General features: G+C 55.6%; 3 protein-coding genes across 3 annotated transcripts; 1 reads left to right on the top strand and 2 right to left on the bottom strand.

Annotated features, from left to right (window-relative positions):
• The first annotated feature begins 225 nt into the window (after positions 1-225).
• HPCA (hippocalcin) lies at positions 226-1523 on the top strand. Its single transcript, XM_067311659.1, has 3 exons — positions 226-777; positions 1081-1186; positions 1424-1523. Exons 1-3 carry the CDS (start codon positions 400-402, stop codon positions 1519-1521), a joined length of 582 nt encoding a protein of 193 aa, XP_067167760.1. The 5' UTR covers positions 226-399; the 3' UTR covers positions 1522-1523.
• A 172-nt stretch (positions 1524-1695) lies between these two features.
• On the bottom strand, positions 1696-2900 carry TMEM54 (transmembrane protein 54). Its single transcript, XM_067311756.1, is given in 4 exon segments — positions 1696-2247; positions 2338-2358; positions 2360-2578; positions 2679-2900. Coding segments are annotated over 4 exon segments (1014 nt in total).
• A 1560-nt stretch (positions 2901-4460) lies between these two features.
• On the bottom strand, positions 4461-16609 carry RNF19B (ring finger protein 19B). Its single transcript, XM_067311643.1, has 9 exons — positions 15941-16609; positions 11080-11285; positions 9244-9388; positions 8614-8776; positions 7809-7923; positions 7160-7300; positions 6626-6833; positions 5723-5854; positions 4461-5226 (listed from the first exon to the last, which is right to left on the bottom strand). The coding sequence occupies exons 1-9, from the start codon at positions 16522-16524 to the stop codon at positions 4758-4760; spliced, it is 2163 nt and encodes a 720-aa protein (XP_067167744.1). The 5' UTR covers positions 16525-16609; the 3' UTR covers positions 4461-4757.
• Between the last annotated feature and the right edge of the window lie 106 nt (positions 16610-16715).

Raw genomic sequence — 16715 nt, 5'->3', positions numbered from 1 at the left:
ATCCAGCCAGGTCAGGGCTCTGCACACCCAGGGCCCAATCCTGACCCGGCTCCACTTCCCAGCTCCCCCAGGAGGCTCTGCCCCCCCTGCTGTGCGCTATATCTCTCCTATATATTATGCAAATTAGCTGTAAGGGGCTATTATGCAAATGAGAGGGGGCTGTCGCTGCCTGGCGCTGGGTTGTCCCCAGGCCCGGCCCCGGCGGCGCAGAGAGGACGGCGGGGATGGAGGGGGCCGCATCGCTGGCCGCGTCCGCCCTGGTGTCCGGGGGCTGCCGGGGAGCGCTGGCTCCTGTCTCTCCTCTCCTGTAGCGCGGAGAAACCCCCCGGGAGCTCGGCCAGGAGCCTGCCGCCGCCAGCGCGCGTCTCCGGCGGGGCAGCCCGCGGCGCCCAGGGCGGCATGGGGAAGCAGAACAGCAAGCTGCGCCCGGAGATGCTCCAGGACCTGCGGGAGAACACCGAGTTCTCTGACCTGGAGCTGCAGGGCTGGTACAAGGGGTTCCTCAAGGACTGTCCCTCCGGCATCCTCAACGTGGAGGAGTTCAAGAAGATCTACGCCAACTTCTTCCCCTACGGCGACGCCTCCAAGTTCGCCGAGCACGTCTTCCGCACCTTCGACACCAACGGCGACGGCACCATCGACTTCCGAGAGTTCATCATTGCCCTGAGCGTCACCTCCCGTGGCAAGCTGGAGCAGAAGCTCATGTGGGCCTTCAGCATGTACGACCTGGACGGCAACGGCTACATCAGCCGGGAGGAGATGCTGGAGATCGTGCAGGTACCCGGCCTCCCTCGCCCTGCTCGCGGCCCTCAGCAGAGCCCGTCGGGTCCCGCCGCGGTGGGATGGTGGCCGGCCCCTCCTTGGACCCCAAATTCCCCAATGGGCTGGGAGTTAATCCCCCCCATTGCTGGTTTGGGTCCGAAACGCCGCCCTGCTCCCCCTGGAGCGAACCCTCGACCCGCTCTGTCCCGCCGCTCTCCGGATGGCACCGGGCTGGCAGCCGCGTGTCCTTCCCGGCGCGGCGGGAGCCGGATCCGCCGGCCGCGAGCCTGCGCTCACCCCCGTCTCCCTCTCCCCCAGGCCATCTACAAAATGGTCTCCTCCGTGATGAAGATGCCCGAAGATGAATCGACTCCAGAGAAACGAACGGAAAAAATCTTCCGCCAGATGGATACTAATAACGACGGTAAATGAGAGGAGATGGAGGGGATTAAGGCAAAGGTCTCATGGCTAAATCCGGGGTCTTAGGAGGAGCTGCTCACATGCTGATTAAATGCCGCGTGTCCGCCGGGGTGGGCTGGGGGGAGCCCGGCAGCCGGGGCTGGAGCAGGGGCTGGGGGGGCCCCCGCGTCCGGGGCCGTCCGGGGCAGCGGGTCCGCGGGGCGCTCGCTCCGGAGCGCTGAGCCCCGCGTCCTCCCCGCAGGGAAGCTGTCGCTGGAGGAGTTCATCAAAGGTGCCAAGAGCGACCCGTCCATCGTGCGCCTGCTGCAGTGCGACCCCAGCGGGGCCGCGCAGCTCTGAGCCCCCCCCCGCGGCCCCCGCCGCGCACCCCGCACCCCCGCACGCATGCACACGCTGCCCCGGCCCCGCGCGCCCTGCCCGGGCCGTGCCGGCGGGGAAGGGGCGCGCGTCCGGTCTTTTAACACCTGCAGAATAAAGTTTGTCTCAGTGCAGCCGCTGGTGGGAAAGGGACCATCAATGCCGAGGGGAAAGTCCAGCTCGGGCCCGTTCTCCCCCCTTGCCGCAGCTGCAGGTGGCCTGAGGCCGCGGGGATGGGCTCGTGCTGCACGGCCGGTGGTGGGCAGCACCCGGGGGATGTGTGTCCACCCAAAAGCCGGGCTGAGGGGAGGCTGGGTGCCTCTGTGGGGCCGTGTGGGTGCTGGGGCACAGCAGGGAGGGTCGGGGCACTGCGGCAGGGACAGAGAACTGAGGACAGGGATTTTTGGCGTAACCTTGTGGCAGCCGAGGGCTGGAGCCAGGGCTGGTGCCGTGGGAGCGGGTCTGGGCCGAGCCCAGGGTGCTGAGCTGGGGCGCTGAGACCAGGCACCTGCGAGCCGCTCGTGGGGCTGCGTGGGGCAGGGGTGAGCCACGAGGGGACGGTGCCAGCGTCTCCTTTTTCCGGTGTATCCTGCGGCAGCAGCGGCCAGGGCAGAGGGTGCTGAGGGAGAGCAGGAGGCAGCGGATGCTGAAGACGATCTGCACCAAGTCGAGCACGAGGGAGAAGGTCCAGAGGGACAGCAAGGAGCTCTGTGGGGACGGGGGGGCATCAGGCCCCCTGCACCCTCCCCGCACGTGTCCTGCTCAGCCTTGGGGCTGGCACAGCTGCTGAGGACTCACATAGACACGGGGGGGGGGGATGGAAGGGGCACTCGTGGGCGGCCTGGATGAAGGTCATGTTGGTGAAGGTGCAGGGGGCCAGCAGCACCTGGCACCAGCTGCCCAGCACGAGCCCGGTGGAGAGGGGCAGCCCCAGCAGGCAGGACAGCGAGCCCAGGCTGCGCCCAGCATCCACGCCGTGTCCGACGTGTGCACACCCTGCGTCCATCCCCATCCACGCCGTGTCCGACGTGTGCACACCCTGCATCCATCCCCATCCACGCCGTGTCCATCCTGCATCCACCCTGTGTCCCCACCGCGTCCACCCCTGCATCCTCCTGTGCACCTGTGCCCTGCGGTACTAGCAGTGCAGAGACAACCAAGTTGGAGACCAAGTACTGCAGGGAGGTGGTGTCCTGGGGGTTGGCCATGAAACAGAGGATGATGCCATGGATGAAGGCCCCAGCGATGAAGTTGAGGTGCCCGATGACAATGAGGATGAGGCCTGTCTTCATGAGGAGCCTTTGGTGGCTGCTGGGGTCGAGGTGGCCGGAGAGGTGGTGAGTACAGGAGAGCTGAGGCATCCCCACGCTGAGGACAGGGATGGGGCTTTGGGGGCAGCCCTGGAGGAGATGCCCCGTCCCAGCAGGGGGTCAGGGCAGGAAGGGACGCCCTGGTGAGACACGACGCAATGCAGTCGTGGCCGCTGGCAGCCCAGGTACGTGACCAGCCCCTTCAGCCGCGGTTTGCCAGGGATGGCCAGGTGGGAGCGGGGCACGGCCACCCTGGAGCTGCTCTCATTCTCTGAGGGTTTGATTTCCCCCTCCTTGCCCTGGCCGGCATGGTGGGCTGGCACCAGCGTCGCTTCCTGTCGGACCAGCTCCCTGAAAAATGCCACCTTCGCCTGCCTCTACGGAGGGGAAGCACAGCCCCGTCCCTGTCCCTGCGCTGTGCCATGCTGTTGTGCCGTGCCAGTGTGCCATGCCATGCCGATGTGCCGTACCATGCCAAGCGGACCTCCGTTCCGTGGTTGGGAGCTCTGCACCCCGTGGGGCAGGCCCACCTAGCCGCATCCTGCACCCAGCCCCATGCGCCATTCCCAGCCCTTACCTGGGAAGCACCGTGTCCACCGCAAGCATCTGCTGCTGCATCAGGGCAGGGTTTCACCCGGTGAAGGGCCTGCCCTGGCCAGGGAGCATCCCTGCTCATCCCGACTCCCACAGCAGGATGGGTGCCGGCTCCGAGCCCTGTGTGGGGCTCCCAGGGTGCTGCCACCCCTACCTCCATGGGGATGCCCATTACAGGAGAGGCCTCGCACCCTGCCAGATCCAAGTCGGGGAGGGACCATCCCCTCAGGGTGGGTTCCTGCCAGCCTGCCCGGGCAGAGCCGAGCATCTTCAGGTACCGGGGATCGACCTGCAGACAGAGGGGAAAGGAGAGGGGTCAGGACTGACATGGACTTTCCCAAAAGGTGACTAAGAGGAGCCTGCTTGGGGCATCCCCAGCTCAGCCCAGTTTGTCCTAGGGGCTGCTTTCAGGGTGGCCCTTCCTCACTCTCAGGAGATCCTTGCTAAGTGATGTTCTGCAAAGTGCATCGCGGGCACGAGGCGCCAACGTTTTAATTACAGGGACAGCAACACCGGTCTGGGCTCCGGGGATTGCTCTAGGAAAGGGCCTGGCTCACGGCCAAAACGCCGTGCCTCTTGCCATGCACGCCGGCCTCTCACCACGCCAGGTGGCTCAGGCAGAGGGCACAAAGACTTTACACTCACCTCTCCCCAAGGTCCCATCCGTAGGCCTCCTCCGATCCCTCACTCACGACGAGCAGGGCTGGCAGCACGTGGTTAGCCCCGTCCTTCCTCTCTTTTAACCTGTGCACAGCCCTGCTGCACAGGGCAGTGCGAGAAGAGACGTTACCGCCCCAGGACAAGGCAGGTCCAGCCATGGTGGCAGCCCTGTCCCTGCCAGGAGAACAAGGCTGTCACCCCCCACTTTCTAGAGGCAAAAGAGGAGATGCAGCCATTTCCCCTAAGCGATGCCGTTGGCTAGGACAGTCATTACAGACACTGGAGCAATGGGCAGAGGCAGCCAGGGAGGGAGAGGGTTTCACCATACATCTTTGGAAAGGATGAGCTGGATGCGAGTCGAATGACAACCAGAGTCTTTATTCAAACAGTCCTTTAGGATGTTTGCAGACATACAGACACACGTACATATTTACACTCTTACACACCTCACAGAGCACTATCAAGCGCTTGAACCAATAAATTAAAACAAAAAGAGGGTGGGGGAAGTTTTTTCTTTTGTCATGTACGAAAGAGCAACTCCCCAAGGCGAGGCTGGGGAGCCAGCTGGAGAACTGCGAACAGAAGCCAACATGGACACAACCCTGCCCCGAAAGATGCAATGACAGCGTGTGTGCTTCTCAGCAGGAAGCCACTTCATACTCTGGCCTCGATGCATTCCAGTTTGACTATTTCCTCTAGCCTGTACCCCTCTGCTTGGGCACAGTGGCTCAGGTGGGCACTTGGGCTCTCGGCACCTCTAGCTTTGGGGGTCTCTGGGCAGGCTGCTGCAGTCTGAGAGTGGGGGGAGTCGCATTCGTCCGAGGTAATGTCTGGTACGTCGTCCGACTGACTGTCGGAGCTCTCCAGGTCGCTCCGTATGCTCTCAGGCTGGGCCAGGGTGATGTCCCAGGTTTTGCTGGCAATGCAGTCCTTTTGCTCACAGCTTTGGTGTTTGCACATCTGCTCCTGCTCACCATCCTCTTCCTCTTCCTCCTCCTCTTCCTCATTCTCTGCCATTTGGGTGTGGACATGCAGAGAATCCTCTGTACTGCTGCCACTGGCCAGCTGGTAGTGACTTGGTTTGGCTTCGATGTCCACCTGGATCTCCATGTTATTGCACTCCCTGCAGAAACAAGCACCACCATGTCACCAGGTACAGTTACTGGGGGACTGGCTAGGGTCACCACCTGGCACTGCACCGCTGTACCAGGAGCACGTTGCACAGACATGAGCAAGATGCTGCTTATCACCCGACGGCATCTGGGGAACAAGAAGATTCCTGCTCTCCTTGAATTCCTCTTAATGACAGCCAAGATGATTATCCCCATACTGTGAGCCAGTAAATGAACTGGGAAAGCACCGGAGAGCCTGTGAGAAGCTGGGAACAGACCTCAAGACTCCTGGACATCAGATCCCTTTCTCAGCCTCTGCATTACATGTGGAGGCTGCTTCCAAACAGTCCCAGTCCTCCTTCTGTGTGAGAAAAAGGATCACTCCACCTGCCAGCTACTAAGAGCAGGCCAGTGCACCTACAATCATCTCACCCCCTACAGCAGCACGTCACAGAGCAGAGATTTTTCCAGGACCCACACCATTCTCCTCACCATTGCATGTCCTACCTGTCCTGGGGGTTGTAGGAGCTGATGATGGAGCCAGCCATGGCTCGAGTGCTGGCGTTGTCACTGATAGCCCCCAAGCTAACTGAGTCTTTGGGGAAAATCTCCTTCTGGACATCTGCCTGCACTTCCAGCCTGCGGGAAAGAAGAGAATTGCTCAGAAATGACTTGGCTGGTCCCTGAGGGCACCAAACAGTCGCTGTTTGCTGTGGGAAGCCAGGTAGCCCTCTGTGCTGGACCAGCTTGGCACCAAGGAGTTTAACTCCAATGGATCTCTTCATTTAGTCTCATTCTTGGCTCCATTTAGGTAAACCCTTTCTGTTTTCCATGACGAAGGTGAAGTTGTGTTTATATTTATGACTCATGCAATTTCTGCGAAGAACAGATTTCCACAGATCTAGCACAGAGTCATGATTATATCCTGGCTGCTAGATCAACACGTGTCTCTAATTACCCAGCAGACTGACTCACAGGCAAGTTTGGAGGAAAACTGTGGTGTAACCTCCTGACTTGGAAAGCAGCAACCCTGCTTGCTATAGGCCACTAGGGAACAGGAAGCATTTAAACCTCTCGGCTGGGATCAGAGGACTGGAAGAACTTTAAGCAGGCCACGCAGGCATCTCTGTGCTGTTCCCAGCATCAGCTTCCCACTTTCAAGGAGCTCAGTAGGAATAGAAACTTGTTTCTACATCTTTGTCCTCTTCGCAAGAAGCAGCCTAACACTGACTCCAGAAGTAGCCTGGTCTGTCACAAACCAAGAAGTGAAAATACTAGGACAGAACAGGATGCCTGAGCACACAGAGGGTCACCCACACTCCCAAACAAATGCCCAAACTAAGCCTGTCCTGTTAGTACGGGCTTTGGGATCCTTTACCCCTTTCTTGCTGTGACTATCAGTTCAGTTACCTGCTGTACTTCCCCTTGCCTCCGGAGAGGACACCACCACTCAGGGTACCGCCCGAGAGGGCGGCGAAGCTGGCTGTCTCACTGTAGTTGCCCTGCATCACGCTGAGCCCATCGGTGGGGCTCCCGCTGGTGCTCAGCACACTGGTCAGCCCCTCAATGCTGCTTTCGCCAATGCTGGGGTTCTTCAGGGCTCGCCAGGCATCAGCCACTGAGGGAAAGAACAGCAAGTGTATCAGAGGAACTGTTCGGCTGTGATGGCACCGGCAGAGCTGCGGATCAGACACCAGGCAGCGTGTTTCTCATCTCAGACTCTCTCCCTGCTTCCAGCAGCCAAAGGAAGAGCTGAGATTTTGCTGCAAGAGCTACACAGCTGATCACCAGCAGAAGACTGAAGTGAATCACTGCTTCTAGCCAAACCCAAGTAAAGACTAAAAAACAGATGTTCAGATTTGGGAAACATAAGGCTCCTACCATTTCATTACAAGAAGCAATGATAGGGTCTTGCTTTATCCCCTTCACCAGTTATCACATTACCTGTGATCGGTCCATCATCTTCATCAAACTCTATCTTCACACCCTTTCCATTGGCCGTGCTAACTCCGCAGCCACCGCCTCGGCACAGAGAGATCGGCACAACACCATACACGTAAGCCAGCATGATGGGGACTCCAATACCTGGAGAAAAGGATGCACTGAATTAAGAGGAGCTTAAGGCTGAGCTGTGCTGGCCAGGCAGAGAGGACACTGGAAAGAGTCCCTGCCCCAAAGTCGTTTTTATGCTGCCTTTAACACAAAAGGATCCTAGAATCCACCAGCAGAGGAACCCTTGGTTTGTACTGCTACAGTGCAGGACGAGGGAACCCCGAGAGCACAGACAGCCTCAGGTGAATCCCCAAGGCATCAGCCACCAAACCAGCCCATGGGTAAGGGAAAGACACGTCAAGGGACTCCACTGCAGGCTGTGGCACGGGTGACCAGTGCTCTAGACAGCCCTTTGCAGGGCTCCAGACCAATTCTAGCACACGAGGCTGTACAGCCTGCATGTGAAATGGAAGGAAGTGGCCAGGAAAGCACAGAGGAGAAGTCTGCAAACTGCCCTTTGGCCACCCCTCACAGGGCTCAGCTAGTCATTTGTCTCTGTGACTACTGGCCCACGGAAGGGAAATGAACAGTACCAACTTACCAACGCTGACCGCAGCAATGACCGGGGAGGCAATGACAGACAAGGTGACACCACCAGTAATGGCCAAGTTCCTCTTGTGCTTAGATGTTTTCTTTCCCTCATACCTACTGTGGATCTGAGGGAAAGAGAAGCACCAGGTGAGAACACAGCCTGGCCAGGAACAAACACCAGCAGAAGATATTAATAAGCTTGTGATTTTACAGCCCTGTCAGCTGCATTAGCCTATGAAGAACCTCACCCTGACCACAGATCTCTTCACAGATCAGATCTGGCAGGTAGCTCTGTGTTTAAGAAAAAGAAGAAGCTACGAACAGAGCACTGACATGCCATTTCCTCCCTCTCATTGCCTCCTTATCAGCACAGACACGCAACATCATGCAGTTCAGGGCAGCTGGAACCAGCCAACAGCCTGGCAGCGGGTCAGCATCAAAACACATCAGTGACTTATGCTAGGCAAGGTGTGATGGCCAGGGTCCAGCCACTGTCCCTTAGAAGCCCTGTCATAGGCTGTGCCAAAAGGGGCCAGGACTCTCCCTGGGTGCTCCTGCTTCAATGTGGAGGCACAATAGTAACATGATATTTATTTGAGAGGACTTCAGTCTGAAGGGCTATCAGCCACCACCTTCCCTCTCCCCGTACAAAGCTCACGAGATAACACAAGCTCTAGAAGAGACAACTGAATTTCAGTTTTATGAAAAGATCCACCCTTCATATCAGGGCTAAATTTCTGGGCAGATGCCTTGGCTACAGAGAATGATGCAAGCAGCACACTCCCTAGTTCCAGTCTTGCACTCTCCAAACTTACCTTTCTTCCGACATACACGGGGATGCCAATGACCATAGCAGGAATGGCAATGCCGGCAATGAGAGAGATGCCTACAGGAGCTCCGATCAATGTGCCCAGCTGCCAGAGAATCTTCTTTTTACGGCTCCATGGCTTTTTGCCCCAGAATGTACAGCCAGAGGGGCTGTAATGGAAGGAGAAAAGTTACATGTTAAAAACGCACAGAACTCCACAATTCCTAAGTGTTCCCAAGAACTCCAAGTTCAACATCCACATAAACAAAAAACAAAACTTAGGAAACGGGTAGGCAACATGCAAAAAAGGTCCCCTCTTCTTCTCCACCAAGATTAATTTGCTCATCAAGGTGATAATCACACGACTGGGACTATGTTTAATATCCAGTATGTTAAGAGCTCTCACATGCAATTTTATCAGGCAATTGAGCCTTTCCTGGTGTGGAAGAGGCTCCTTACTTTAATGCAGGAAGAAAGTTCAAATCTTTAGGTCAGAAAGAAGAAAGTTCTGCTGACTGATTCTGGAGAGGCAAGAGAATGAAAGGCAAGTGCATGCAATCGAACTCCCCCCAACAGCCTTAGAGAAGTGGGTGCTACCACAGCGACAGGAACCCACATGTGTTGCTTTCCTTCCCACCTGAGGTAATGCAGATCTGAGATCTCCTTCATACACAGCCAGCAGAACTCACAGCCACACACTGCGCAGGTCATGTGGTTACAGCTCCCATCGTTCATCTTGATGATATAAGCACTGCAACGCGGACACGGTTTGATGTCATCCGCTATGGGAAGAAAGCAAGGGATTGAGTTGGACTCTGCGTGCTGGGGGTGTCAATAACCGGTGAGGGGGTTCTCATTATGTTGAGAAACCCTTGTCTTCTGTGCAGGCTGATCACCTTCGCTAATCAAAGATGAAGTGGGGATGGATACAACCAGCTGGTTCTGTCTTTAGTTTATCTTCAGAGCAAGAAGATAATACTGAAGAGCCAGATCCTACCAAAGCTATTTGCCTGGACAGCAGAGACTGAGAACAACAGTCATTTTAAAAGCTTATTCTGGGCTTGAATGGGATCTATTTCAGAACATGCTTAAATGTTGGGAACAAGTTATACCTGCCCTGCGCTAGCCAAGACAACAGTGTCAGCAAGAACCATTATTAAATTGCTCCACTAAGGTGATTCACGGGCCAAGAATGACAGAACAATTGGGAGAACAAGGCCTCAGAAAAACTCTGAACCTGGCCTTCAAAAGCAGCCTACAGCAGGGGGAAATGAGCCTGCAGCCGCACGCGAGAGTCTGGTGCACATGCTGCGTAGACCCCAATTTGCTGCTGGCAGAATAGGAAAAAGGGTCCTTCATCTCTTCTTTAATTCAAGTGTCATCTGATCACAGTTATGCAATGGCTGTCTGTGCAGTCCAGGGCTTTGTTGGCAGAGTCTATAACCCTCGACAATATGAAATCCAGCTGCTGAGAGACCAGCTCGCACCTTATTAACCATTGCATTGAATTCAGCGAGGACGGGGTGGGGAAAAACCACTGTCTCAAGAATCTCCCTTCCAGTGGCTAAGCTCTAAGCCCTCCCTGGCAGGGATCTCCTTTGACAGGGTGAAAAGCTCAGAGACTACTTTTTCGCTTGCTGGTTTGTAGCACAGCCTATGGCAGTGTCTATGCTGTCTGTTATCAGGGCCCTCTAACAGAGGCACGTTGAACCTTGATGTACAGCTGAGCCACCTTTGAACTGCTCACGGTAGCTGCTTTCTGAGTAAGCATATTAACATCTTCATTCCTGACATGCAGGAGAAGTAATATGTTTTATTTGGGGGTGGGGAGGGACTTTATGAAATGGCCTTACTGCCCACTTCCAAAATAATTCAGCTATTTTTAAAGAATGTCAAGTCAGTAGACACAGCAGCTCCTACCAGGCAGTGTAGGAGTCTGTGGGCTGGCACTTTTCCTGCAGCTGACATTACTAACACCTACCAGCGCATGGAGCAAGGCTCCCCACACTGGGCGAGGCTACTTTTGCCTGCTGCAGCAGGCAGACTTGGAGTTGAAGTTGCAAGGGTTAAAAGTGCCTATTTGTTCAAAGTTTAGATCAGCAAGAAACGAGAACATCTGAGATCAAAACAGCCACAAGCATAGCTGGGGCGGATGAGGAGAGACTGAGTGCTGAGGAAGGACTCAAATGCACGTCGCCACCTATAACTGTTCTGTTTCACATTCTGACTTCTTGTAGGAGCCCACCAGATTTGCTCTCTTACACGTGAGAAGGGGAAATGACTCTCAGCTTCACAGCTGTTCTCACCCACTGCTGCTGGAGACCCTCATGTGTGCCACATGGCAGTGTTCCCCACAGGGCACTGACACCTCCCTCCTTTGATCGGAGGAAGCTCTGCACAACAGGTGGCTCTTTCTCAGCTTTGCAGGCATAAAACTGCAGCTCTGAGTAACCAGAAATGCAGGAATCCATACCCGGCCCAGATTCCTGTCCGTAACTGAGGCCTGATGTGTGCTTGGTCCGTACTCGGAGCGTCTGTGCCCTTTGCTGGCGGGCCATATCGCAGGTCTGGTTGGGATGCCATATCTGTTTGCAGTGGTAGCAGAACTCTGTCTGGCAACCGTCCCTCTCGCAGGTCAGCTTGGGGCAGCTGGCACAACCATAGGCGATAACTGCATAACTGGAGAAAGAAGACACCAGATGAATTAGCAAAAACCAGAAAGTTATCTTAGGAACACACAACTCTATGCACAAGGGTCATCAGCTGCCAGTACCATCAAGAACCACTGATGGACAACCAGACTCTCACTCCAGATGTACCTGAATTTCAGCAAGAGGTCATGGCCCACGCACCCCTTCCAAACCCTGCAGCATTTTCAGGAGAGTTGTGTTATTTTTTGACAAATTACACATATAGCCCCAGAGCAGGTTTTATTAAGACCAGCAGCCTGATGAAGGCACTGCATATTGCTGATGTTCTTAGCAAAAGTAGATGCCTGTGACAATACCCTTGCCATCCGTTTTGGCAGAGCTGCCTCTGGCACTGGTTTGCTTCCAATGCCAGACCACAATCCACCTGACCTGTTGGGCAATCCTACAATGGACTTGCAAGATACACAAACAAAAACGCAGTTCTTCTCTCCAGCCTCAGGTGAGGCTAAGGTTATTCCCCCAAGCCACAGACCAGCGATCCCTTTAATTCAATCTGCCTAGAGGCAGCAAGCGAGGCTATCACTTTCTGAGCTGTTCTATTTAAGCCAGCTGTTTCAACAGTCTCCTGCAATGAGTTTCACAGGCTAGACGGGATGATACTCGCTTTTACCCTCCGGAGGCTGCAGCAATACGGTACCAAGGGGCAGGTCAGCCAGAGCAGCCAGCCAGCCTGCCTCTTCCATCTCAGCATTTCTGATCGCTGTCTCTATAGCGGCCTACACTCCAGATAAATTCTCGCTTTCTCCAGCCCTGTGTCTTTCACTGCAGGCCCTGAAATTAAGTAGTGCTAATTAAGTTACTTGGGGCAGATACCTTTTATACAGACAGCTTACGATATTGAATTCTCCCCTCAGTAACTGCTGGGAGTTCTCACTGTCAATTCACACAGACTAGATTTGTCTTGCCCGGTTTGCCATGCTAACAGCCTGCTCTTCCAGCCGGTTCAGGCTCACGCTTCTCTTTGCAAGCACCGGTGGCTAAACACACACACCCCAGTTCCTGAGGAAAGTCAGGCCTACGGAGGGATGAAACATGGCCCAGAGGGGGCCTAGGAAAGCTGAAGTGGTGCTGGATGCTTCCATCAACCGAATGATTCTAAACAAATGAAACAAGGGGAGTTTCAGTATGCACCTATTTCAAGATGCAAGTTCTTGTTGATTTCCACAGAATTTCCTTTTTTTAAGAATAGTGAAAAAAAAGCTCCGCTTCTGGATTAAGGCCAAACTTAAGTAAAAAGAACTGAAAGTGCAAGAAGTAAGAGAAGGAAGGCAGGGTCAGAATGTTAAACTGCCTCACTTTTTCTGATAGTACTGTTACGTCTCCAAGGAAATGCGCACGCAGAAGCCTAAATAGCACCACCAAGCACCGCTATAAGAAAGACGACTCACAGTCATCTAGGATGGGGTCGTTGCCACTGGCAGGGGCTGAATAGAGCAATTCCAGAAGCACCTTCTGGTTCTGTGACATCAGGACAACAAAGGGTATTTTTGTTGACCACCTTTAGCATTTCTGTTACAGGTCAGAGGAGAATAACTCCTTTTTAAGGTTTTATATTTAGAGCTTGTGTAGCTCTAGTTGTATTGCCTCTTCTCAGAGGCAGCAGCGTGAGAACCGCTGAATGTGTCATACCACAATGATTCATATCCCGTGGGAGTTTGAGCAACTTCATCCTGCCTGGGTACAACATAATTGCCAAAGAAACAATGTCCCTGCGCCGAGCGGCACAACCACAGGGTCTCCGCATGCACCAACAGCTGCATGCTCCTTGCATGTGAAGCCAGTGTTGGAGGAGAGACGGGATATAGACATCCCGGGGAGGGACAAACTCAAACCCTTATTGACTCCTACGCATGTTGTTTAGTGAAGATCCAGCTAAGCATCCTCACCTTGCCACTGTGATGCAGCCACAGACCTACCCTCGGCAAAAAAGCTCCACCTGACCAGCTGTTTTATGACACACGGCTATTTCAAATCGTATTAACAATGGGTCAGGAATGGTTCAGCATAATATATTAAGCAACTTCATGTTCTTAATTAATCCTCAATAGAGACTTTGGGCTTTTCTAGCCAGCTCAAGCAACTCTTAAGAGAAATGAAAATCCTCATCATTTATATTTTATTCCTGGAGCTGAAATGACAAATACCAAGAGCAAGCCCACAAGTGCATGGAAAAATCTACACGCCTTTCCACTATAAGGGGAAGAAATAACACATCTCTGAATTCAAGGTCAACTAGAAAAAAGCTGTTCACATGATGTGTCTAGAATTAGCCAGTGCGGGACTGGAACAGTTCACACATGCCTCCATCTTCACCTGGCCTCTGACACATGGCTTCATCGAACGGCTACTTCCTGGCTCAACCCCAACTGTGACCAAAGGAAATTCTGACTTTTCCCCACACAGCAATATGACAGCGAGTGTCTTCCCCAGACCCCAGCAGGGCCGAGGAATGGCAGAGCACTGCTTCCAGCCCCCTCTACTCGGACAGCCGAGAGTTGCCCACTGCCCCTCCTCCTGTTGCTCCAAGGGAGTCAGAGCCTCATCACGGCTGCCTTCAGCCTCATTCACTGAGCTCAGCCTACACGATTCGCTTTGTTTAAAGGTTCTGTTATTCTCTCGAGCCTCTTGGAGAGATACAGCGTGACATACATCAGGCAGCAATATCAGCTGATTGTAGCAAGAAAAAAAAAAAACCCAAAACATGGAAAATGATTCATATTAGGATTGATGGTGCATCAATTGACCAGTGTTTCCATGGCAACACGCTCCAGTGTCGGTATTCCTCCTCCCCAAGCAGCACAGTGAAGCTCTTTCATTTAGGAAAGACTGCAGTGCATGTGGAAGGCACAGGATGCTGCATGCCACACGCCTGGGGTTTCGCCCGCCGTCCACCAGAAGCCCCTCGCTGCCGTTGGAGCTGCGCTCCCCAGCTCCGAAGCGGTGCAGGGACGCCCAGCAGAACCGCTGAGCACCGGCACACCCCAGCCCTAGCGCTCCCGATCCGGCTTGGTCCTCTGCCACTTCTACAGAGGGAAAGCCCGCTCTAAATAATTCATGCTCTGACTTTACATAAGCACAACTAAACAAGATCGCTGGGAAGAATGAAAAGGGAGATTAATTTCTCCCGCTGCCGGAGGGCTGACTCCAGCAGCCTTTGTTCGAGCGCTGCCGGCATACTGATGGTACCGGTCCGCAGCAACCCACCAGAGCTGCCCAGTTACCAACAGCCAGGATCGCTTCTTGGCTCCTGCCGGGCGGCTCAGAGGAGGATGCCCGCGTACGTCCACCGGCTCGCCTCGCTAACAGGCTAACAAGAGAGGATGCTTCGGATTGCACAAAGAGCCGTATGTGACACCGTCTGCCCAAAGCCACCAAAGCAGCGGCTGTATCAGACTCATGCTGGGTTGCTCTCAAAGAGGCAACGCCCTCTGGGCCGTGCTGGGGCCAGCTTCTCCCACCTAGGCAATCTCAGCTGCATAGGTGACATTTACACCTTACCCTGAACACAGATAAATATCACAGTAGCCAAAGAGCAGAAATTCAGTAAACAGTAACCAGATTTTCTCCAGCTGATTAACAGAGCAGAAAACGGAGGCATTCCTCTGGCATTACTCTGTGGGCAGCATAACCTGCTCTATCTCCCTGATCTTACACCCCCAGCACTATCAAAACATCAAGATCTAGCACGTGATTTTGTTTCAGAAACTAACCTAGCTGTTGTTCATTATTAACATTGCCTTCTACAGAAACAAGTCCTTATACAGCAGTGCTCAGGGGCTGTGAAATGGGTAACCTGAGACAGGTTAACTGATTTGCATAGGCAGGCTATTACAACGCTCTGATTAAATCTTCACAATCCTCCCACCACGCTTTCCACTCTGACTACTAGGTCGGACTTTCCTTTAGCGTTCGTACTACCCAGCACCGCAATTTAAGCTTTCTGTATTCTTGCTGAACTTTGCAGCGCTGTCTCTAAGTGTTTCAAGCAAACCCCTTTTCCAAGCAGCTTTCGCTTATGTGCAAAGAGAAACCTAACAGAGCTCAGTTAGAGGAAAAGAAAAGAGAAAATGAAAGCAAAGAGCAGATAACTACAGAGTCATCAGGCTTGGGTGGACTGACTTCTGGACAGACAGACATTTCCTCACTTAGGCAATGGATAGTGAGTCAACATCATTCCTCCATGTGCCATGTATTCACATCCTCGCTAGGAAAAAGTGACTGCTTACGTTTCTTTCCCCAGACGGGAAAACTGCAGGGAGTCCCTACGCACCGACTGCCTCAGCCCGCAGCGACACGCGCAGCCAGGGCAACCCCACGCTCCCCGTTTGGCAGGAAAAGCTCGCTTTTAAACTGGGGCAACGAGGGCTCAGCTAAAACTCCCTTCAAGCCCCTTTACAGCTGCCTTGCCCGCACTTCCACAATGCCCAAAGCCAAATCCTGGAGCTGAAGAGCGACATTTTGGTCCCGAAGGCCCATGTCTTAGCGTCCCGAAGAGGCTGCTGGCTGCCTGTCAGCGAGAGCCTGCAATTAGGGCTTTTGGCTGGACTCTGCGCCAGCAGAAGCGCGCCTCAGCGGCGGCAGCCCACCGGGGCCTCGCCCTCCCCGAGGGGCCCCGGGACTCACCCGCAGTCGGGGGCCGGGCACCAGCGGCAGTCGGGGTCGGCGGCGAGGCAGCGGCGCAGCATGAACTCCTCGTACTTGGCGACGAGGTGCGGGGAGTCGCGGAGCAGGCGGCGGATGTCGGCGGGGTTGAGGCGCTCGCTGCACTCGGGGCAGCAGATGTTGACGCGGGACTCGGTGATCTCGATGCGCAGGTACTGCCGCAGGCAGGCGCCGCACGACCGGTGCGGGCACGACAGCAGCCGCGGCGCGTTCTCGGCCGGCTGCCGCACCAGGCACAGCGGGCACTCCAGCTCCTCCTCGCCGCCCGCCTCCGGGGCCGCCGCCGGCTCCTCGGGGGGCGGCGGCGGCGGCGGCGGCGGCGGCGGCGGGGCCGGCGGGGCCGGCGGGGCGGCGGGCGGCGGCGGCGGAGCGGCGGGCGGCGGCTCGGCCTTGGCCCGGCGGCGGCCGCCCGCGGCGGAGGCGGCGGCGGCGGAGAAGACGCTCTGGAAGGAGAGGCGGCGGCGGCGGCCCGGCTTGGGGCACTTGGCGGCGGCCGAGTGGATGGAGGAGGAGCGCGGCGACTCGGAGTCCCGCTCGGAGCCCATGGTCGCGCCGGGGCCGGGGCCGGGGTCGGGGCGGCGTGGGCGCCGGTTGCCAGGCGACGGCGTCCGCTGGCGGCGGGGGTCCGGGCGCCGCCGGCGCCGCGCGACGCGGGGTTCCGGGCGCGAAGCGGGTTCCGGGGCGCCGCGTCCCGCCGGGCGCTGCCTCTGCCGCGCTGCAACGACAGCGACCCCCG

This window comes from Apteryx mantelli, chromosome 27 (genome assembly GCF_036417845.1).
Source record: "Apteryx mantelli isolate bAptMan1 chromosome 27, bAptMan1.hap1, whole genome shotgun sequence".
In the NCBI taxonomy this organism is placed as follows: Eukaryota; Metazoa; Chordata; class Aves; order Apterygiformes; family Apterygidae; genus Apteryx; species Apteryx mantelli.
Note: the sequence above shows the minus strand (reverse complement) of the source record. Positions and strands in the feature narration are given on the sequence as shown.

What these genes read in the sequence shown, in the direction of transcription:
- HPCA (XM_067311659.1), top strand. Translation starts at nt 400, where the DNA reads ATGGGGAAGCAGAACAGCAAGCTGCGCCCGGAGATGCTCCAGGACCTG. An exon ending in AGATGCTGGAGATCGTGCAG is followed by an intron (nt 778 to 1,080) that starts GTACCCGGCCTC and finishes CCTCTCCCCCAG; the next exon opens with GCCATCTACAAAATGGTCTC. An exon ending in GATGGATACTAATAACGACG is followed by an intron (nt 1,187 to 1,423) that starts GTAAATGAGAGG and finishes TCCTCCCCGCAG; the next exon opens with GGAAGCTGTCGCTGGAGGAG.
- RNF19B (XM_067311643.1), bottom strand. Translation starts at nt 16,524, where the DNA reads ATGGGCTCCGAGCGGGACTCCGAGTCGCCGCGCTCCTCCTCCATCCAC. An exon ending in CGGACAGGAATCTGGGCCGG is followed by an intron (nt 9,389 to 11,079) that starts GTATGGATTCCT and finishes TTCTTCCCATAG; the next exon opens with CGGATGACATCAAACCGTGT. An exon ending in TCAGATCTGCATTACCTCAG is followed by an intron (nt 8,777 to 9,243) that starts GTGGGAAGGAAA and finishes CTTCCATTACAG; the next exon opens with CCCCTCTGGCTGTACATTCT.